Source organism: Ascaphus truei, chromosome 4 (assembly GCF_040206685.1).
Source record: "Ascaphus truei isolate aAscTru1 chromosome 4, aAscTru1.hap1, whole genome shotgun sequence".
NCBI classification, from domain to species: domain Eukaryota; kingdom Metazoa; phylum Chordata; class Amphibia; order Anura; family Ascaphidae; genus Ascaphus; species Ascaphus truei.
In genome coordinates, this window is record NC_134486.1 from 86093695 (window position 1) to 86117067 (window position 23373).

The window sequence follows — 23373 nt, forward strand, 5'->3', positions numbered from 1 at the left end:
TTATGGTGGGTAAAAGTGACAAAAAACCTCCACAGTAAAGCATATAGCAAATGGAAATATTACTGTATGCTGATTTGCATGTCTTAGACAGGTCTGCAACCCTGCTATATAAAAAAAAAAAAATTATATATATATATATATATATATATAATTTTATATCATATTGAAGCATGTGCGCATGTATATGCACACACACGATCAAACAAAAGAAAAAAAGACATGTATTTTTCACAGAGGATGGTATTTTGGCATTCGAACACTCATATGAAGGGTTAACACCCTTCTCTATTAGCAATTAATTGTTGGACTATATGAGGGCCCGTAGCCCTTCCCCTGATGAAGTTGCGCATTCGATGATTAATGTGTACGGTTGCGCTTCCTGTTTCATTGAGTCATCATGCTGACGGAGGCTGTACCGGAGGAACGGCAACTGCGGTGCCAAGTTTCCCGAAGACATTTCTCTGGGTTGTGCCATCTTCCTTAATCCCGTTTCGGCAGTGTATCCACACACCAAAGAGACTGTGTTCCCAGCAGCTGACCTCTGAGATTTATCTCTGACACTCGCAATACTTACCGGCATTTGATTGTGTAATGTTTTTAGATTTTGGTCTGATTAAATGCTTCTTTTACAGAATTACACTATGGAGCTTGCGCTCTCCCTTTTTGTTTTGTAGATGACGTGGTGGAAGTGGTTTTTGCCTGCCTGGAGTCTCCAGTGATACCCAACTACTGTACCGTCTCATCATTTTTCTCCATCCTATGAGCAATTTTTGATTAGCACCTATCTTTTCTTACATATAATTTGTATTATTTCTGTTGTTGTCTAGTTTTGTGTTCATTGGTCAGTCTTGTTTTTACTGTTTGTGTAGTTTGTTTCATATGTTTAATTGTGTTTTAGTTTTTGGATGTAGTCAGTGTGTCTCCTTATAGCTTATATGTTTCAATTCATCTGCCTTTTCTACTTTCACGACATCATAGTTACATAGTAGATGAGGTTGAAAAAAGACGTAGGTCCATCAAGTTCAACCTATGCTAAATTTAGACAACAGATACTTTATCCTATATCTATACTTACTTATTGATCCAGAGGAAGGCAAACAAAAAACCCCATTAAGGGGAAAAATTAATTCCTTCCTGACTCCAAGAATTGCAAATTGGATTAATCCCTGGATCAACATCCTTCCCATGTATACTTATTTGGTATATCCCTGTATACCTTTCCCATCTAAAAAGATGTCCAACCTTTTTTTGAACAAATCTATTGTATCTGCCATCACAGTCTCCATGGGTAATGAATTCCACATTTTAACTGCCCTTACTGTAAAGAACTCTTTCCTTTGTTGCTGGTGAAATCTCCTTTCCTGCAACCTTAAAGCTGCAGTTCAGTCAATATCCTGCATGTGTGTTTTTTTTAAATAAATCAGTTCTGTAGTAAGAAAAAATACTTTTAGCATTTTCTGTTTTTAAAAAAACAACTTTGAAAGACCAATTTTCTTGTATTATATTTTAACAGCCATTTGTTAAGGCACTGCCCCTTCATGTCCTGTCACAAGCCCTGGCACACCCCTTTGTCAGCCCTGCCCTCCCTCTAGCACATGTCAGTGCAGGAGTGCTCATGAATATTCATGAGCTTCCACTGACTGACAGAAGCAAATAAAAACATATGCCAGCTCTAATTATGTCACCAAATTTTGCCTATCAATACATGGAGAACGAATTGACCTGCAGCTATGCAGTTCTTTAGGTAATTAGAGATTGCACACATGAAACTATTGAAGTAAAAAAATAAATAATAAAAAAAAAAAAGACTGAACTGCAGCTTTAAGGGGTGGCCCCGAGTCCTTTGTACTGCTCGTGGGATGAATAGTTCTTTTGAAAGCTCCTTGTATTGTCCCTGAATATATTTGTATATAGTTATCATATCTCCTCTTAGACGCCTCTTTTCTAATGTAAATAAATCTAATTTAGCTAGTCTCTCCTCATAAGTTAGATTGTCCATCCCCTTTATTCATTTGGTGGCTCTTCTCTGCACTCTCTGTAATTCCAGAATGTCTTTTCTACGGAGTGGAGCACAAAATTGTACTCCATATTCAAGGTGTGGTCTTACTAATGCTTTGTAAAGGGGCATATATCAATGTACAGCTACACAAATTAGGGAGAAATTACTGCCTGGAGCACACCGAGGTACCCTGGAATATATGCGAATGGATATACAAAGTATATTTAAATGAGTCACATCCCACACTTCCTAAAAGCCTTCACCATACCACAGATAAACACACACACAGGACGTGTCAGCCGTGGCGTGGCTAGGAGCTTCTCCCCGCCCCCTAAAGTCAGCATCTTAATGCCGGCACTCTGATGAATACTATCCCACGCCTCTCCCTACATTTAGAGCAAGAAGAAGATACCATCCACAGCAACATCTCCTCTCCCTCTGCACTGCGGAGAGAGGGCGAGCAGGCTGCTGGGGTGGTCAGTGGTTTGGGGCTGTAGATAAAGCCCTCAAGGAACGCATGCTGCCCCTGGGCCGCTTGTTGCCTACCAACAGAGACAAAATTATGCCCGCGTTTATTATTCATTGTGTTCTTTTTTTCATTTCCCTATGCCACTGATATTCTGATTCTGGGTATTAGAGTAGGATTGAGCATACTTACATGATTTTTTAAACGCAATAGTAAATTATTGACATTTCCCGGAGCTTCAGAGGGAATGACACCACTTGAAACAATTGAAAGCTGCTACCCAGCTGTGAAGTAAATTTCAAGTAAACAAAGCAGTCACCGCAAATGCTTGTTGCTCGCATAAAAAGATTGGGAAGTGTCATTTGAAAGAATGAGGCCATCCACATGTCGTAAGATACAACAGTCAATAACTTATTGGAGTTCACACACAGCATCTAAGGCTAAGGCCCCGCTCCCAGAGTCAGCGCACCCGCACTGCAGACAGGCGGTGCGCTGACATACACAGACCGCGATATGCGGTCTGTAGGGAGCGGGAGCCGGAGGTGGGCGGGAGTGGGAGGCTTGACAGGGAGGGGGGGGCGTGGCTTGAGCGGAGGGACCCTCTACTCTCCCCCTTCCTCCCTCCACGGACTCGGGCTGGAGCTGCTGAGGGTAAGTTTAAACACACACACGCAGGCAGGCACTCATACATACACACACACACACACACACACAGGCAGGCAGGCACTCACGCACTCATACACACACGCGCGCACACACAGGCAGGCACTCACGCACTCATACACACACACAGACAGAAGCAGGCACTCACGCACACACATACACACAATGACAGGCACTCACCTGCTTTCACTCCACACTCCTCCCCGCTCCCCGAAGCCTCTCCTCCTCCCGAAGCCTCCCCTCCCCATTGGCTCACAGCCACACCACGTGACGCGTCAACGCTAGGAAACACCATTCTCTTGTGTCTCCTAGCGGCTGACGTGCCACAGCGTGTACTCAGCTGTGCCGCCAGGGGGGACCGGGACCGGCTCGCGAGGATTCCCCTGCTGGTGGGGAACTCGCGACATGGCCGCCCACGCCAACGAGCGCAGCGGGACCGAGGCCTAAGGCTAAGGCCCCAGTCACGACGCTGTAACGCGCGCCCTTGGCGGCGCGTTCAGCCGATTCCCCGGTCTGCAGCTCACTGCAGGAGGAGAGACCGGGGGGGGCGTGGTGGAGGAGTGACGGGGGCGCGGCCATGACATCACCCGGCAGGTTCGCCCTCATTGGCTGAACCGCCGGGGGGCGTGCCTAATCGCTCGACGGGAGTCCTGCTCTCAATTCTATTGAGAGCAGGAGCAGCTCTCGCGCGAGCGCTGCGGCCCCCCCCCCCCTCGCAGCGGGCCCGGCGCCATTGCGGGGAGGGCTCTCGTGCGCGCAGCGTCCGCCACAGCGAACGCTGTAGTAGGCAGCGGGGGCAAGGCCTAAGAAACTCTGGTGTTTAATCATTTATTAGTGAAATTAATTTGCTGTATGATTTCTAGCTGGGCCTGATGACTATTACAAATGCCTACTGGTACAGTAAAGTGATATGGTTACGGTTTAAAAAAAAACACATGTCCATCTAGTTCAACCCAAGTTACATTTAGATGACAGATACTTATCCAATATTTGTAATTATAGTACTTTGATCCAGAGGAAGATAAACAAAAAACCCCAGTGACACACTATCCAATGATGACTCAAATCAGAAGATGTTTAAAGCACTTCATCGTCAATGTCAATACTGGCAAAGCAGCACACATTTTTTGTTTTGATCAGAGCTTCTCGACTGTGGTATACAAGTTCTTACAAAGTGGTATCCAATACTCCTCTGCTTGGATATAAGGAAAACCGAGACAGAGAGAAAAATAAGGATCACTTTTTTTATTTGCGTTACAGATACCTTGACACAAAAACCAGACACAAATAGTTTGATGGAACAGGTAGTTCTGTTACCGTTATGGTTTTATAGAACGCCGATATCCACTGCTTCAGATGAATTAGTAAACATGCTGGTTTCATAGTTTGTGCTAGGGTTGGGCAATGTACTGTACATAGCAATACTGCAGTAATGAAATCTGATGGTGTGCCGATATATGGGAGATTTATTATCGCAGTATTAGATGGTGTCGGAGTGTGGGGGTCAGAAGAGCAGCTTTGGAAGCAGACGCACATGTGGAGCTGCCAGACTCAGACACGCTGCTCTCACTCCCTCCTCCCTCCTGGCTGTTTCTCACTGCAGAGAGGAAGGAGGGAGGAATTGTATGGTAGCACTGTCTGAGAGAACGTGTGCAACATGAAGAGGTCACCACCTATCTAGCTCTCTTAACCCCGCATCGCTGGGATTCTTAATCCACCTTCCGCACCCTTTCCCTGGGACGCATAACTCCACCTCTCTGATTCTTAACCCCCTTCTTTCCTGGGACTCTTAACCTACCCTCCTGCCTTGGACTCTTAACTCCCCTTCCTGACCCTCTCTAGTATTCAGAAACCCATGTTCCCCCCTGGGACTCTAAACCCCCCCTCACTTACCCACCTTCACACCCAGGGAATCTTAACCTCTTCCTCCCCCCTGGGATCCTTAACCCCCCCCCCCTCTTTGTCCACCTATGGAATGTTACACCCCCTTAGTCACCCCTGGGATTCGTCCCCCTCTTCCCCTCAGGAACTCTTACAACCTCAGATTTCTTCCCCCCCCGGGACTCTTAAATCCCCTGTTTCCAACCCCCTACCTCTTCCTCCACTTTCTCTCCCCTCCACCCCCATTGCCCCTTCCCCTGGGACTTGTATGCACCCTTCTTCCCATCTCCCCCCAGTACTCAACCCTCCACTTGACTCAACTGCCCCCCCCCCCCTAATTCCCCACCTCTCTCCTTACTCCTCCACCCCTTACCTCTTAACCCCTTTCTCTACCCACCTCTTAACCCCTTAATTTATAAACCCTTTCCATGTCCACACGTCACCTTTTCTCACCTACACCACTCCAATCTCAGTCATTCACTCACCCCTCATCGCATCAATCTCACCCATTAATAACATGTTAAAAATATAGAATTCTAAAAATAAATAAATAAAAAAAATGTTATGTATTTTTAACATTGAATGAAATTTGTTTTTAAAGGGAGGGAGCATCGTGAGAGTGATGGGATGGTGGGTGGATAGATGAGGGGGATGTTAGGTTGATGGGAGTAGGGTAGGGGAGTGATGGAAGGAGGGGTGGATAGATGACGAGGATATTAGGGTGATTGGGGCAGGGTTGGGGAGTGATGGGATGAGGGGCATGTTAGGGAGGTGGGAGCAGTGTAGGTGAGTGATGGAAGGAGGGGTGGATAGATGACGAGGATATCAGGGTGATTGGGGCAGGGTTGGGGAGTGATGGGATGAGGGGCATGTTAGGGAGATGGGAGCAGTGTAGGTGAGAAATGGTGAAAGGCAGACATGGAAAGGGGTTAGAAACGAAAGGCCCTTTGTTCTAGTAAATCTAAAGATAACATATTTTAATGACACATTTTATTTAGATTTACTAGAACATTTCCTAGCTTTATTTTACCAAATAGTTATCGCAATATAAATCGTTATTGCGATACATTTATTGATATCGTTACAGTGGGATGTTTTTTTGTGTGCTCACCTTGGATGACTTCCTTCGGCTCCGTCTTGTCCACACCACCACTAACTTGTCTGGCTGCCTGCAAATAAAGTAAGAGATAATGGTTATGTTACCACAACTTCAAACTAGAAGTAAAAAAAACAAACAAAAAAAAGCACCATTTCCCTTTGAAGAGGTTAAAAGATGCAATGCCACATAACCTGCCAGAAAACAACCTTTTGTCACAAATATAAACAATCCAACTGGCTTTTCTGAACAATGTCCAGCACAGGACGCAGGTCTATCATATCTATGAAGAATGAAGCCGGGGATTGGATGGTCAGCGGACCTGAAAAAATGCACTAACAACTGACCGGTATACAAAAATAAAAAAAAGATTTTTGACTACATGATAAAAAAAAAAAGAGGAACGAAAAAAAAGGGGACAAACAACGGGAATCTCCTCCCACGCGTTTCACGCTGTAATAGCGCTTTCTCAAGGAGTATCATATCTATGATTTAGAAATATACTGATGACTTTTATGATGGTGGTCCAAGCCACAGCATCAACTTTATTAACCATTATAGGCTAAAGCAGTCAAATTATGGGCATTATTGAAATTCCTGCCCTCTGATTGGTTAAAATTCCGGGCATGATTCAATCAGTAATGGCCAGAATTTTAGCTGCTTGCAAAGTGTTGATTTCAGTGTGATTATTTCCAGCCAATCAGCTTTCATAACAGCTGAGACAGGGCAGAGGATTGGTCTAAAAGTAGGAACAGCTCTGAGACACGGCAGGGGATTGGTTATGTAGTATCAGCCACGGGTTGACTTCTCCCCCTTGCTCCGTGAACTGAGCAGAGTCAGTTGAATTGTTGGGGTGGGGGAAAGAGGGAGTATGCAAAGCAAGTGAGTGTCTGTCTGCAGTTTGTTTGTGTGTGTGTGTGTGTGTGTGTGTGTGAGCGTCAGTCAGCAGCAGTGTTTATGAGTGTAGCAGCAGCTGTGTGTATGTGTGTGCTGTGCTGTTGTGTTTAATGTAGCAGCAGTTTGTGTGTGTAGAGGTGCTGTGGTGTGTGTGTGTGTGTGTGTGTGTGTGTGTGTGTGTGTGTGTGTGTGTGTGTGTGTGTGTGTGTGTGTGTGTGTGTGTGTGTGAATGTCAGCAGCAGTGTTTATGGGTGTAGCAGCAGTGTGTGTGTGCTGTGCTGTTGTGTCTGTGTAGCAGCAGCAGAAGAGTTTGTGTGTGTATAGAGCTGTTGTGTTGTGTGTTGAGCTGGTGTGCGTGTGTGCGTGTGTGCGTGTGTGCGCGTGTGTGTGTATAAACACCGAGGGGGCGGCAGTGTGTGGATATATATCAAGCTCTCCCTCCCAGCCTTGAGCATCAACATTAAATAATCCAAATACCACACAACTGCTGTGAAACAACCATCATTAAAAAACAAATTGTTATAATATTAACTTAACCCAAGAATTAAAGAATAAAAATAGATAAATAAAAAAAATGAGGGGGGAGAATCAGTTTTAATGAAAGAATACAACCCACTCCTCGTTCCCTTTTATATACCCCCCTCTTCCTCACGAATTCACCACGTGCTGACCACCTGTCTGGACCAATAGCAGGCTGCCAGCACTAACTGGTGCATTCATCAGCAGTTAACCAGTGGCCCATCTAGCCAATGTGCAACTGCCATGCTTCCTGCAACCGTTTCCCACCCAGTCTTTTTCAGAAAGCCAATAAAGATAAGGGGAGTGGGAGCATCCAGTGCAGTACCTGTTGAACATACAGTGACATCAAAAATACCAAGTCTCAGCTCATGTTTACAAACAAACCTCAAACAATTATTTTAAAATACTTGTAGGTGTTAAGATTTTTGGTAAGAAAGGCATCAGTCACCCAGATGTAATCCATTAAAAATGTCAATGCCATAAATACGCTCTGGTTCTAGGAAGAACTGCCCCTTTATAGAAGTGACTGTATGTGAACCTACGTGAACCTAAAATGATCTGAAGGCCCTACTTGACAAGGCTTTGGTACAATAAGAAAAGGTCAAAGGGAAGAAATTAGGATGCTAAATTTAGACTAAACCGGGATTCACTGAGTAAGAGAAAAGAAAGGTAGGTTATGACTAACAACGTACAGTTGGGGCAACTACTGGAGAAAGAACTCCAAAATAAAGTTTACTTGCCCTCCCTCTTAACATTTTGTACAGACTGTACTCTCATGTACAATGAGATGTATTCTTGATATGCCTATGTTGTGTAACTGGTCACAGCTGCAGGGTGGCCTTGCTGGATGAGAGTACCAATAGCTAGGTCAGTGATGTGAGGTTCTAGCATTGGGCCGAGTCCATACAGCCTGCGCGGAGGCGTGCGTGTCCATGACATCACCCGTGTGAAGCGGGTGCGTTTTTCGGACATGCTTGATGCAACGTCGGGGGGCGTCAGCTCACGTGACCTGCCCGTCGCGATGAGAAATCAGTTTCAACGATTCCTCGCGCAACCCCTCCTGCTGTCGCCCACGCGGTCTATGGGCGCGATCAACGCCTTAAGGCAATGTGATCGCGCTGCGGGCGGACGCTTCCGCTCGGTCTGCGGCAGCTGGACTCAGCCTTGGACAGCAGTAAGCACGCTTCCGAGGGGGAAGGGGGTGTATTTGTGAACAAAAGGCACCTAGCTTCATCTTGGTGATTTGGGTACGTTTGGAGCATTTAAAAAAGGTAGCCAGCATAAGTCTTTATTGAAACAAGTTGTAAAAGAACAAAAACATTGACCTTTATATTCCCACTATTAAGTGCTTGTGTGTTTTTTCATGGTGATAAAATTATGAAAACAAGGTATGCAAAGAATAAAGAAAACCCATAGGCCGATAAGAAATTTTATTTTATAATTAGTTTCCCAAAAGAAACTGAAAGCAGCCAAATCTGCTCTATTAGCACGATTACATATGTTTAAGTCAGCAAATTAAACGATTACATTCAGTACAAAAGGTCGTTTTCTGGCTGGTTATGTGGGATTGCAATTCAAATGAAAAAGGACACAAACCAGTATTGTCCGGATTATGGCTGTTTCTAACACAAGATTTTAATAGACAGGACTACATTAACAAACATCTAAACGAAATGTTGGTTTTTAACATGTCAAACTTTTCAAAACATTTAGGACATTTCAATCTGTCAAAAGGAAGTGCAGATATTGCCCTAAACTAAAGAATAGCCACGCTTGATTCATAAATTCCACTTAGCCTCTTAGATCACGAAGGCTCATGTTAGAACAACCAAGCATGTCAGCTTTGCTTCATGTTATTTACTATTTGGAAAAAAAACGTGTGTGTGTGTGTTTACAATTCCCGTGTAACTCACGAACATACAGTAATTCAATTTCTCTTCATATTGTCAATTCTGACAATATGGTGGTCAGTCTGGGTGACGACGACATCAAGTCTCAGGTTTCTCCAGAAGCACATCTCTCAATCCTCATGTACAGTATGAGTGAATGTTTTAACTTTTGTAATAAAAAGGAGGTTTTTCAAGTGCCACTTCCTACTGACCTAGGGCAAGTTCCAATTTCGTGGTGTCTGCACACCTGCCAAGTCGACATGTTGTACAGTGCTGCATATATGCATATACACAGTCTGAGCAATATAAATACAAATTACATCTCACATGCTGCCTTAAGTTTGTCAGCCCCTCGTGACAGCAAAGATAATTTAGTTAATAGGGCGATGCCATTAAATTCACCAGGCGTGGCCCACTCCACTTCTCAAGAGCTATAAACAGGTCTTCAGGATATCCCTGCTTTAGCACAGGTGGCTCAGTCAGACAGCCACCTGCGCTGAAGCAGGGATATCCCGACAACCTGACCTGTTGGTAGCCCTTGGGGAATGGAGTTGGCCACTCCTGGTCTAGAAGAATAACTTGCATATGATTATGTATGTCTATTTATATAGCGCCATTAAAGTACATAGCTCTTCACAGCAGTAATATACGTGACCATCATATAAATGACACAAAGGGGAGAAGTGCTTGAGACATAAAACATTTAGGAAAAGGAGTCCCTGCTCTGAAGAGCTTCGGAGAGCTAATTGGTTGGTAGGAAAAACGTACAGAGACAGTAATAAGGTGTTCTGGTAAGTGCGTCTGCAAGGGGCCAAGGTTTATGTATGAAGGGTTAATCAGCCACTGAGCTACTCATACTGTATGCTTCTTTAGGCTGCTGTCCCAGTAACAGCCTGTGCGCACGGCGCGGCGTGCACTGTGCGTGTAAGCACCGCCCCTCAATGGGGCTGGGCCCAGTACGCACCGTCACGCAGAAGGTGCAGCCGCGCTGCAAGGTTTTTCCCAACTTAATCAAATTGAGTTTACTCCTAGCGACGGAGGCGTGCCCACGCCCCCACCGGCGGTTCACCCAATGAGAGTGAACCAGCCGCGTGACGTAATGGCCACGCCCCCGCAAATCCCCGACCACGCCCCCTCCCGTCGCAAGATTCTCCTCTCCCTCACAGACCGCGGTTAGCGCTGTGCACGCGCCGCCCACCCCGCCGGGTGCGCGTGTCGCAGACATTACTGGGACCGCAGCCTTAAGCAGGAAGGGCATGCCAGAGGTGTGGGGCAGTCAGTGAGAAGGGTATAAGGCAGTAGAGGGTTTTAGATACAAAAGGGGCAGGGAGAAGACATCCTTGAGCAGAACGCAAGAGTCTGGATGGTGTATAGCGAGACATTAGGGCAGAGATGTAAGAAGGAGTAGAAGAGTGTAAAGCATTAAAAAAGTGAGGCAGAGAATTGAGTTTGTGATACAGGATTTGATAGGAAGCCAGGAAAGGAATTTGAGCAGGGGAGACGCAAAGACAGATTTAGGAAAGAGTAGAGTGATTCTGGCAGCAGCGTTTAGGATAGATTGTAGGGGAGACAGGCGAAAGGCAGGAAGACCGGACATCAGGAAATTACAGTAGTCGAGACGGGAGAGAATGAGGGCCTGAGTCAGAGTTTTTGTAGAGGCAAAAGGCAGGAGGGAGACAGGTCGATAGTTAGAAAGACAGGTAGGATCAAGCTTGCCGTTTTTGATTAATGGTATAACTGTTGTATGTTTGATGGCAGAGGGAAAGGTACCAGATTAGAGGGAGGAGTTAAAAATGTGTGTGAGTGTAGGGATTATCCCGATTAACTTTAATATTGTTATAATGAAATAGAAGTCCATGCGGGTGACAATACGGACAAGATTAGTGGTTTCCTGGAAGACATTACAAAAAATATTCAGAGAAACTGCAAGAATGTTTGTAATGGGCGAAATCCCCTCAACATTTTTACTGCTGATAAGACTGCCATGCTACAAAGGAAATTTGCATTTGATATTGATCTGTGCATTTAAAAGCATTTTCTATCCTATGACACAGAATTTTATCTTCCGTTTCATCAGAGGTTTGGGAAAGGAATGTGTGAGACCGTATTCCCGCAGGCAACGTGAAATCTATGTAAATTACATCTTCTTGACGACTGCCCTGCAGTTCCTTTGTGTTAAGTCCCAGAAACATATTCTTGCAGATTCATCACCACCATGATCTGTCTGTGAGACTGTAATTGAGCATAACTGTAATTCCTAGGGGATATTGGTGTTGTATTATAAACAGTATATAAGCAAAAAAAAGCAAATATAGAACAGTATATATAAGCCGTATATAAGCAAATGGTCAATAGCAATGAACCATAAAAGTGAAAAGCAGAACATATACAAATTACTGCAGCAAGCAGGTCAATAAATCCTCACATACACCCACTGGCGGGTATGGGGTTAAAACATGCAGCACTGGATATATATTTTTTTCAATCAGAATTTCTCTCCAGTCCATGAAATAGGTATTTGGTCACAGACGGCACATTCTTTTAACTTATATGAGAAGCAGGCTTGTCAAGATTGCAGCCGTCTGCAGTTCCAGATGTGGAGGGGGGGCAGGTCCATGTGATCGCTCAAGTAGAAATCACATGACCTTGGAGCCAAAATATCCGGTGCACTCGAATGCCACATACATCCTGGGCTGGCCATAAAATGGTTAAAAGGGTAAGAATGACAGAAAGCACAAAACAACCAGCTAAAAGGCTGGTTACTTTTAAACTGTGTCTTAGAGAACTTTTGATGTGTAAACACCAACAGCCAAGGAAGCACTAAAGCTGTGAGCTATACCGAGAAAAGATTTTCGGTAAAGGGACAATTCCATTTGGATAAAAATAATAATAATAATAATGATGTTGGCAAATTTACAAATATAAAACTAGTATGACCCGTCACAGGGAGAGGAAAATGTTTATAATGTATGGTCTGGTCTTTTAAACATTGGCATTCAGCAAAACGTGAGGAAGAGACTAAAAAAAGATCGACTCAAGCTCATACCAAAACAGACCATTTTATGCAAAGTTCTACCGTTAGGTCAAACCATATAATACAATGCAATTATATGTAAGCATGAGGGTTTCACGAGTGACAATTCTGTATGTGTGGTACAAATAAGTTACTGGGTGGCCCAAGTACTCACATATGCACAGGTGCTACTGAAGTCCAGTCACACAATAAGGTCCTTTAAAGCAGCAATTCTGTATTTTTTTCCAAGATATATGTTTATAACACACACACACACACACACACACACACACACACGTGTCTCTCTGGAGCTAAACCACACTATTGATGCCCCGGTTTACCAGATACTCACTGGCGAGATTACCCGGTTTCTCTCGGGCATTTAAATACAGTAGCTATCCAATAGGAAGCCACAAACCAGCTCTGCTGCAACCACGAGATTTAAGAAGCCATTTAATTTCCCCTGGAGGCAGAAGAAATACAGGCATCTTGAGATTCAGAGCTAAAAATAGTGTAGATTAGCCCTGTGGGACCCCCTGGCTCTAATGCTGTAAAAAGGGGGGGGGGGGGGGGAGAACAGACGTCTCGGAATGGCTGCTTTAAAAAACAAAAAAAACGTGGCATCCTTGGTGAATTATATACTAGACTATATACAGTAGTAACATCTTACATATGGTAGACAACAATGCAGTGCTTTATAGATGGGAGTAAATGGTACAAGCTGGCAAAACAGTTCAGTCAATTACAAGCAACCCAGCAAGTCATTAATTCTTAACAACTTTACTACAGTTTCCCAGCTCTGGGGATACTGGAAACCACTCTAGATACCCTAATGAATCATGTGAAGTTGCACTCCCACTTAGAACCGTACTGAACTAATGACAGTGACCGGTATACTTTAAACCTAGGGGATTCATGCAGCCTAAATAAAGACAGATACTTACATTGGGGTCTATGAAAGGTTGGAAAATAATGATTACGGTGATTAATGGACGCGTGTGCCTAAGTGTAAGTGTGTGTAAAAGGGGATAACAACTTGCTGCCCGGATGTTTTACTTGACTCCCTGCCGGGCACTACAAATGTGCACTGACACCTCAAAAAACCCTCTCACTACACCGCCACCAAGAATATTTGAAGGGTTTGGGCTTGTCCTTGGGGCCCATAGGGGCGCAGGACACAGTCTCCACCGATTAAGAACGTGATTGGAGTGCCGGAGGGGCTGTGGCCCTCTAGTGCCGCAGCCCTGTTGACACGCAGAGGGTTAAAAGTGATCGTTAAATAATTTATGGAACAGAGTTAGTTTAGTAATTGGATAGGTAAACTGGGGGCAAATCCAGACAGTAAAGATTATGCATTAGCATGGAAGTTACACCTAAACTAGAGGGAGAAAAGAATATTTCCAACAGAGGCAGAATAGCTTTTCATAGAAATGCAGGAATGCTAGTGTGATAGATGACTGTGCAGCACACCTCCCAGATATACAGCTGCAAAACTTGGACGGTTTACTACTGAAAGGGAAAAGGAGTCAAAGGAGAAAAACAACTAGGCTTGGCAAGGTCAGCATGATCACAATATGCAACAGGAATTTGGGAAAGGATCCTCTTGGAGCACAAATATTAGCAATAACAGCAGAGACCAGGTTGATTGCAGTGCCGAGGGCAGCAGGGGTCACCCAGGTGACTGAATGAGAGATATGGCTACATATAGGGTGTGGATGTCGGAGTTCTGTTTGCCATGGCAAGTAAAGGGAACACTTAGGAAGTAGCTGAGAATAACAACCTCTAAGTGATATTCTAATTCCATTGGCAGGACACGGACCTTTATCTCCGGAAATATCAGTGTGCTGTAGGTTTAAAGAAGCATTAGACTTTATTTTTTTTAAGAAATCTGTTTGGTAAAATTAGCCAATACTGCATTTTTTTAATCAATTTTTTTTTACATTTTGTCACGTACGGCACCATGCGAGACCGCAACCTGCACACGGGACAAGGGTTAATACTCACGCTCGCAAGCGCTCCCACTTTTCACCTCCGCTGAGGTCCCGCAAATGGACAATATCTCCCCTAAAGGACAAGAATTAATACACAGCCCGCAAGCTGCCCCACTCTTCACCTTCACAAAAGGTCCCTCAAATGAGTTATATTTCTTCTAAATACGTCCCCATATACCACCGTCACAAACAGCACACAAGTGATCACGTGACTTAGATATGCAACCAGGGTTAATACACATGGCTACTCTAGCCAACTCACCTTTCGCCTGAGCAAGGTACCTCCGATGAGTTAATATTAACCCCTTACTCAATTGCAATCACATCAATACACTGCCACCCCCTGGAGTATGCAAATAAGATGATGTAAAATTAATATTTGCAAGGGCCCCAGGTCCCTGTGTTTAATACAAAAAACTTTAAACACACCAAAAATAAATGTAAATACTCTCTCCAGAGTGTGCAACATTTTATTCATTCTTATTTGTTTTAATATATATATATATATATATATGACAAATCACCCAAAAATCTACTCGCCGAACAAATCACCCAAAAATCTACTCGCCGAACAAAAAAATCTACTCGCCACCTAGTCCCGCCCTGCTTGGGACGGCCATGAGGAGGTCGCCACAATTTATTTATTTATTTATAAAATATTTTACCAGGAAGTAATACATTGAGAGTTACCTCTCGTTTTCAAGTATGTCCTGGGCACAGAGTAAAACAAATAATACATGGTTACAAGTACAGTTACATAAATGAACAGGGTATACATTATATACAAGACATTGCGTGCACAGTTAAAGAAAATATATATTATGAGTGAATGAAACAGTTACAGACCAGGTTAAAATGTGAGACAGCCTTAGATTTGAAAGAACTTAAACTGGGTGTGGATGTGAGATTCTCTGGTAGGTTGTTCCAGTTTTGGGGTGCACGGAAGGAGAAGGAGGAACGTCCGGAATCTTTGTTGAGCCTTGGGACCATGAATAGTCTTTTGGAGTCTGATCTCAGGTGATAAGTGCTGCAAGTGGTAGGGGTGAGAAGCTTGTTCAGGTAGCTGGGTAGCTTGCCCATGAAGAATTTAAAGGCAAGACAGGAAAAATGAACTTTGCGCCTAGACTCTAGTGTTGACCAATCTAGTTCTTTGAGCATTTCGCAGTTATGTGTGTTGTAGTTGCATTGGAGAACAAAACGACAGATTGAATTGTAGAGGGTGTCAAGTTTGCTAAGGTGGGTTTGAGGAGCCGAGCCATATACTATGTCTCCATAGTCAATAATTGGCATTAGCATCTGCTGTGCGATACGCTTTCTGACCAGGAGACTTAGGGAGGATTTGTTCCTGTAAAGTACCCCTAGTTTGGCATAGGTCTTGGTTGTCAGGGTATCAATGTGCATCCCGAATGTTAAGTGGGAGTCAAACCATAAGCCCAGGTATTTAAAACTAGTGACAGGTGTTAGGGTGGTGTTAGCGTTGGTTCTAATCTGGAGCTCAGTCACTGGAAGCTTTACAAATTTAGTCTTGGTCCCAAATACCATTGTTACAGTCTTGTCAGTGTTTAAAAACAGTTTGCTTTGGGAAATCCAGTTTTCGAGTCTCAAAAAGTCAGACAAAGTATGTGTTGAAGGTCAGAGAGGCTATGGCTGTGTGCATATAGGATTGTGTCATCTGCATACATGTGTATTGAGGCTTCCTTACAAGCTGTGGGAAGATCATTAATGAACACTGAGAAGAGTAGGGGCCCCAGAACAGAGCCTTGCGGGACACCACAGGTGATATCCAGGGGGTTGGAGTTAGAGCCTGAGATGGACACATGTTGGGATCTTCCTGATAGGTAGGACTGAAACCAGTTTAAAGTATGTTTCCCTATTCCAGAGCTCTGGAGTTTGCTAAGCAGGATAGCATGATCAACTGTGTCAAAAGCCTTTGCAAAATCTAGGAATACTGCACCAGTGAGTTGTCCCCGTTCCATTGCACACTGGATTTCATTGCAAACTTTTAGCAGGGTAGTTACGGTGGAGTGTTTGGGACGAAACCCAGATTGGAATTGGCTAGGGAAATTTGTCTTGGTATAGAAATCGCTTAATTGGGAGTGGACACATTTTTCCATGACTTTGGATAGAATTGGGAGAAGTGAAATTGGCCTGTAGTTTGAGACAGTGTTTTTGTCCCCACTTTTGAAGATTGGGACAACTCTGGCAGTTTTCCAGGTCTTAGGGATATGGCCTGCAGACAGGATAGAGTTGACTATGGACACAATTGGTTTGGCAATGGCTGGGGCACCAAGTCGTAGGAACCTAGATTGTAGTAAGTCGGGTCCACATTGGCTGCTTAGTTTTAGTTTGAGGAGCGCTTGTATAATCTCCTCTTCAGGTATTGGGCCAAATTGAAAATTGTGGGCAGTGTTGGGAGGGGGTGGGACTGTAGGCGTACTCCCAGGATGAGATTCACGTTTGTGGTTTGGGCTGCGTTTCGCTAATAAGTTAGTGGCACACCCCACAAAGTAATCATTGAATGCATTTGCAATGTCAGTGGGGTTTGTCAGAGTAATATCCCCCTTAGTGATATTACTTGGTTGTTGATGGTTAGGAGGCTGGAATATATTGTTGATAACCTTCCAGAAGATAGCTGGGTTTGATGTATTCTGGTGGAGATTGTCAGAGTAATATTGTGCTTTTGCATGCCTTGTGCACATGTTCCGCATGCATCTGTAGTGATTGAGATCATTGGTAGTGCCAGTTACTTTGTAGCTTTTCCACAAGGCATCCCTGAACTGGTAGAGTGCAATAAGGTCAGGTGTAACCCATGGAAGGTGGGCCCCCCGTACCCTTATTTTGCATAGTGGAGCATGGGTATCGCAGAGTTTTAAGAACTCAGATTGGAAATAGTCGAGCGCAGAATCAGGGTCGGGAATTAAATCGATTCTGTGCCATGGGCAGTTGGTAAGATCATCCAGAAACTGTTGTGGGTTAATTAAAGTTTTTAAATGTTCTAGTGAGGAGAACTTTAGGGCTTGAATGGGGCGGTTTAATTTTTCTTACACAGTACACTATTGCATGGTCACTGAAAATATCAGGAAGGATGCCAGAGGATTGGATTCTGCTGGGGTTTGAGGAGAGAATTCAGTCTAGCAAGGAATGGTTATGCGATTTCAGGTTTATCCGTGTGGGTTGGGAAATGAGTTGTGATAGGTTAAGTGACTTGAGTTGTATCTGGATTTTGTGGTTTTTAGGGTCAAGCCAATTGAAGTTGAGATCCCCAAGAACTAGCAGCTCACTCTTCTCATTCAGAGAGGAAATGGAGCCAAGAAATTGGGTGATATCAATCAGGGATTGTAGAGGGGCTTTAGGGGGGCGGTAGATGCCAGCAAGCAAGATGGGCTTAGAAAAGGGGAGGCAGATTTTGCCAACTAGAATTTCAAAAGAGGGTGGGCTTGGTGGGCAATTTAACAGTGTAAATTGTAATGTGTCTGCAATACATAATAACACCCATCCTCCTCTCTTTGACCTATCTCTCCTAAAAATGGAGTATCCCTGAATGGCAATATTTGCATCAGGAGTTTTAGGGGATAGCCATGTTTCTGTAAGAACGATGGCTTTGGGTTTATGCATAAGGCACCATGCCCTTAGTTCGTCCAGTTTGGGCAGCAGGCTCCGGATGTTTATATGGGCGACAGATAGCCCTTTTTGGAATTTAAAGGTGGAATTCTCAGGGGCATGGGACAGAGCTGAAATGGGAGAACCTGGTTTAGGTTCAATATCACCTGCTAAAGAGAGTAACAGTATGAGTAGAAATTTGGGTAGTTGTTTGCAAGTTGTAAATTTGTGGGATAATTGAACACCAGATGAAGGACACCTAATTAAACAATTCTAAATGTAATGATGAATAAATTAAAATAACTTTTATTAAGAAATCAGATCAAATAAAGTCAATAATAAGGTATGCCTAACGGGAAGGCATAACTATGACAAATAAGCGAATTAAAATAATTACGGTGAATATATTCCAGGTTAAGTGACCCCACTTAAAGCTGCAGTTCAGTCAATATCCTGCATGTGTGTTTTATTTAATAAATCAGTTCTGTAGTAAGAAAAAATACTTTTAGCATTTTCTGTTTTTAAAAAAAAAAAACTTTGAAAGACCAATTTTCTTGTATTGTATTTTAACAAGCATTTGTTAAGGCACTGTCCCTTCATGTCCTGTCACAAGCCCTGGCACACCCCTTTGTCAGCCCTGCCCTCCCTCTAGCACATGTCAGTGCAGGAATGCTCATGAATATTCATGCGCTTCCACTGAGAGACTGAAGCAGAAGAAAAACAGATCCCTTCACTAATGATGTCACCAAATTTCGCCGATCAATACATGGAAAACGAATTGACCTGCAGCTATACAGTTCTTTAGGTAATTAGAGATTGCACACATGAAACTATTGAAGTAAAAAAAAAATTAAAAAAAAAAAAAAAAACTGAACTGCAGCTTTAATGTATAACGGTGGGCGTTGGTGATCACACTGTGATCAGGTAAAGCCACTAGGACTAAGGTAAGTATATAGGATCCTAAGGGGGAATTGCTGTGTGACAGCAATATATTATACTGCTCATTAAGCCAGAATAAACGTATATACAATGCAGGTATGTATCCGTAACTGATCTAAATAACCAGTGGGATCCGTTCCTTCACCCTAGGCGAGTTCATTTTTATGTTAACTCAGGACAGCGATCACCTAGGGTTAAGGAACGGATCCCACTGGTTATTTAGACACACACTGCTTGGATTACAGGATAACAGTATTACAAGAACATACAGTTACAATAAAATACAGAACAGCTTCTTAAAATAAAAGGCTAAAACATCAAATATAAATCCCTATACAGTACATTACCCAAATGTTATAGGTTTTCTTCCAGAGAGGTCACTGGTACAGAGGAATATGGCCCCTACTGTAACACACTTGGGAGTTCTACAATAGGGGCCTTCTTTTCTACTCCTATGTTCTCTTTATAGGTTTATTTTGTTCACATGTTCTTAGCCCCAGCACCCCAATCTCTATCAGACAGTAGAAAGAGTGTCTTCCTCCTTTTCCTTTCCCCCATTTGAACCTAATACAGAAGAATATGAGATCCACGCGTTTGGTCCAAATTCACCTCTGTTGAAATCTGATTTTTCATAATATTTGCTCAGACTTTAAGTACAATTATTTCCCATTGTACGAACATAAACCGTGCCCCTGTCGTAAATCAGCTGTGAGATTGACAATTTTATGGCAGAGGGAAAAAAACTCTATCAAATGACAAACTTTGAAATACCTTGAGCCACGGTCCTGTTTACTTTCGTGCCAGGAGAAGCATAATTTACTTAAATCTCTAAATTCTTTAACAGTCCTACAACCAGGTCTGGCCAAGGGGCAAGCAGGCCATAACATATTTCTTTGTATTTGTTAAATTAAACTGTACCCACATTAACACCCAAAGAACCAGATTGATAAAAATACCCAATATCTCACGATACGTTTCAACTCTTAATACACGTTGTAATATACTGAGCATCCTTAGGTTGCTATTGCAGGTTATAGCACACCTCAGCAGTGCAAGATCTTTAGCAACAAATTATCACAAACAGTAAAGTGTTGCAGTGTTCCCAGCAGGAGACTGTAGCCGAGGTGAAAGCTTCAACAATAGAATATGTAACCCGTAGTAATATGAGGTAATATGCTGAGTTACACTGACTGAAAGATTGATTCAGCAGCAGCCATTATGTGAACCCAGATAGCAGGATATTCGCTGATCGATCATAGGAGAACTAATCGATCGGCAGCTCAGGTAAATAGTAAAGGTAAATCAAATGCAGTATATATATATTTTTTAAAGTGTTGCAAGGTATGCGGCTTTAAACGCATGCGCGTCACAAAAAAGAGAACTCAGTTCTAGGTCAACTTTTCTAGAGAAACCCTTCAGTCGTCTTCCATTTGACAACATGTATATTTGTCAGTACGATCGAAGAAGAAACCTATCATCATTTCGTCTATGATGAAACCTCATGTCGGTCCATGAAACGGTATCACAACCTACAAGGAAACTATATTTCTCCAGGACAAGAACTCTGAATGAAGTATGTGTAATGGAGACAAAACAAAACAAACAATAAAAGTTCCCATTAAGGAAAGGTAAAAAAAATGAGAAATCAGTCGTACAAACAGCACTTTGATCATCTATAGTAGTCACTTTACCATTGTGTCCTTATTCTTAGGGGCTCATCAAATCAATGGCCGTTAATGTCAGACCGCGTGCGTAATCCTGCAACTGACCTTTGTGAAACAAACGCTTACTACCGTTTTATATTTTGTTATTTCCTCTTTTTTTTTCCTTTCTAATGCCCGAACTATATTTTTTTGTTGTCTAATTGTATCAGGCCCTGTGTTGGTGCAACAAAATCAATTGACCTATGTTTCTATAAGAAAAATTAGAGCGCGTTATACAGTGTCTTCTGTTTGTAGGGGCTATTGTACTCTTTATTGGGTACTTTGGGTCAGTCATTATGAAGTTTATATCATGTGACACTGATGTCATAGCTAGCATCACCAAATTGTAAAATGTGCAGTCTGCGCATGATGTGGTCGTAGCTCATCATTTGTGGTTGGCAGCTCAGACCAATGTAGAGATGAAATCTATTTGGAATAGGCAAAAACGTATGTTTTATATGCTACATCTACTTTCTACAAGTTATTTTTTTCAATAATAATAATTATTAGCCACACATTCATTTTTATTTCCCAAAATTCAGCAGTAAGTTCAATTCATTTCACGGCACAAAAGGCAACATCTGATGGTCAGCATTCAAATGCAATAGAAAGATTTCAAGCTGGTGTGCCACACAATTATGTTATTGCCACTGGCAAGATTTATTTCATATTGAAAGAATAGGCAGTAATGTTAGAGCTGCAGCTTCGTACAAACTGCACGCTCTGCCCGAGTCGCTCAGCAGGAAAGAGATGAGGCCGCAGCTGAACAAAGCCGAATATATGGTTATTGCTGGAAGAAAAAAAAACCCATAATGCTTAGCACCTAAACTTGAAACAATCTGAACAGAATTGTACCAGTAAATGTGAAATTCCAGTAATGCTCTGCACTAATGTGTAATCTGTGATGGAAGATACAATAGATTTGTCTAAAAAAAAAGGTTGGACATCTTTTCAGAAAGGAAATGTATACAGGCATACCCCCACATTAACGTATGCAATGGGACCGGAGCATGTATGTAAAGTGAAAATGTACTTAAAGTGAAGCACTACCTTTTCCCCACTTATCAATGCATGTACTGTACTGCAATCGTTATATAAGTGCATAACTGATGTAAATAACGCATTTGTAACAGGCTCTATAGTCTCCCCGCTTGCACACAGCTTCGGTACAGGTAGGGAGCCGGTATTGCTGTTCAGGACGTGATGACAGGCGCATGCGTGAGCTGCCGTTTGCCTATTGGGCGATATGTACTTACTCGCGAGTGTACTTAAAGTGAGTGTACTTAAACCGGGGTATGCCTGTACAGGGATATACCAAATAAGTAAACATGGGAAGGATGTTGATCCAGGTAGTAATCTGATTGCCAATTTTTGGAGTCAGGAAAGAAAGTAATTTTTCCCCCTTATGAGATGATATGTCACTGGAGTTTTTGGTTTGCCTTCCTCTGGATCAATATACTGTAAGTATACTGTAGATATAGGATAAAGTATCTGTCGTCTAAATTTAGCATAGGTTGAACCTAATGGACGCATATCTTTTTTCAACCTCATCTAATATGTAACTATGTAAGACGAAATACAGCAAAAGCGTGTACTGCTGCGGCCAAGTTTATTCGAGCATTTGCCCGTTCTTGGCCGCAGCAGTAGCCTGGCGCGCGCCCGAGAGTGACGGGCGCGCGCCGAAGCAGCGGAAGAGCGCCCTCCGATCGGGGCGCTCTCCCTACCGCTGCCGGGTCCGCCGGGTCCCCCGGAACCCCCTGCCGCTGTCCCGCGATCGCGGGACACCAGGGCTCCCTCGGGGAGCCCCTGGACGCGCGTGCAGGGGGCGCACGCTCCCGAAGACGCGTGACCGCGCGCGCCGAGGGGCGGCCACTAGCAAGCCGGGAAATCTCCCGGCTTGCGGTACCGGCCACACTCGAATAAAGTGTGTCGGTACTGTATACAGAGTGGTAAATTGCTTATTTGGAAAATGTGTAACTCTTACCTACCACTCACACTTCCCTTTAGCCATGTCAAAAATCCCCCCCCCCCCCCCCCTCCAAAAAATAAAAACTATGGGGTGTGGGCATTAAAAAAATGGTATGAGGCCCATTTTCTGGCAATGCATTTGTGTCAATAGTGTGATTATTGGCCCGTTTCAAAGCGGATTGTCACCTTTTCAATTTGTCACATTGATCATCACAATCTTCTTATAAGTTAAAAGGAGAAGAATAGCATATTTTCTCGACTGTTTCACAGTTTTACAAAACAACCCCAATTTTTTGTGCATCTACACTGGAGGGAAAACCTTGAAGCGAAGGAGTTACAAAAGCAACCAAGTTTATCTATATGCAATGAGAAGGAATTAGTACACACTAGAGCCAATAAAGATAAAGGTTTTCAGATACACATTTCACAACTGTTATTTACAGTGATTTGTTACCCCAGACGTTAGCCAAATATTTCCTGGAATGATTAAACCAAGCCAACCTTGACTCATGATAAGTTTTCACTTCAGTCTCTAGAATGACATATCAGATTGACTGAATGAAAGATTTACTACTAGACTAAGTTTCTTTCCCACCCCCCCTCCTTCCCCCTCCAAACATGCACTGAAGTGTTGCTTGACTATTAATTAAAAAAAAAAAGTGTGCAAATACCATATCTTATAATTGATTAGCTTAAAACATTATTGAGAAACCCTCCACTATGAAGCTTACTCAAAGCATACAGTAGCT

At 43.1% G+C, this 23373-nt stretch overlaps 1 protein-coding gene across 7 annotated transcripts in view; it reads right to left on the reverse strand.

Moving 5' to 3' along the window:
* Nucleotides 1-23373, reverse strand: part of EHBP1 (EH domain binding protein 1) — a 428910-nt gene that overhangs the window by 322620 nt on the left and 82917 nt on the right. For all 7 annotated transcript variants that reach the window (XM_075596145.1, XM_075596151.1, XM_075596150.1 and 4 more), the window contains exon 3: nucleotides 6121-6178. In XM_075596145.1, the coding sequence (XP_075452260.1) occupies nucleotides 6121-6178 (58 nt within the window). The remainder of the gene's footprint in view (nucleotides 1-6120; nucleotides 6179-23373) is intronic.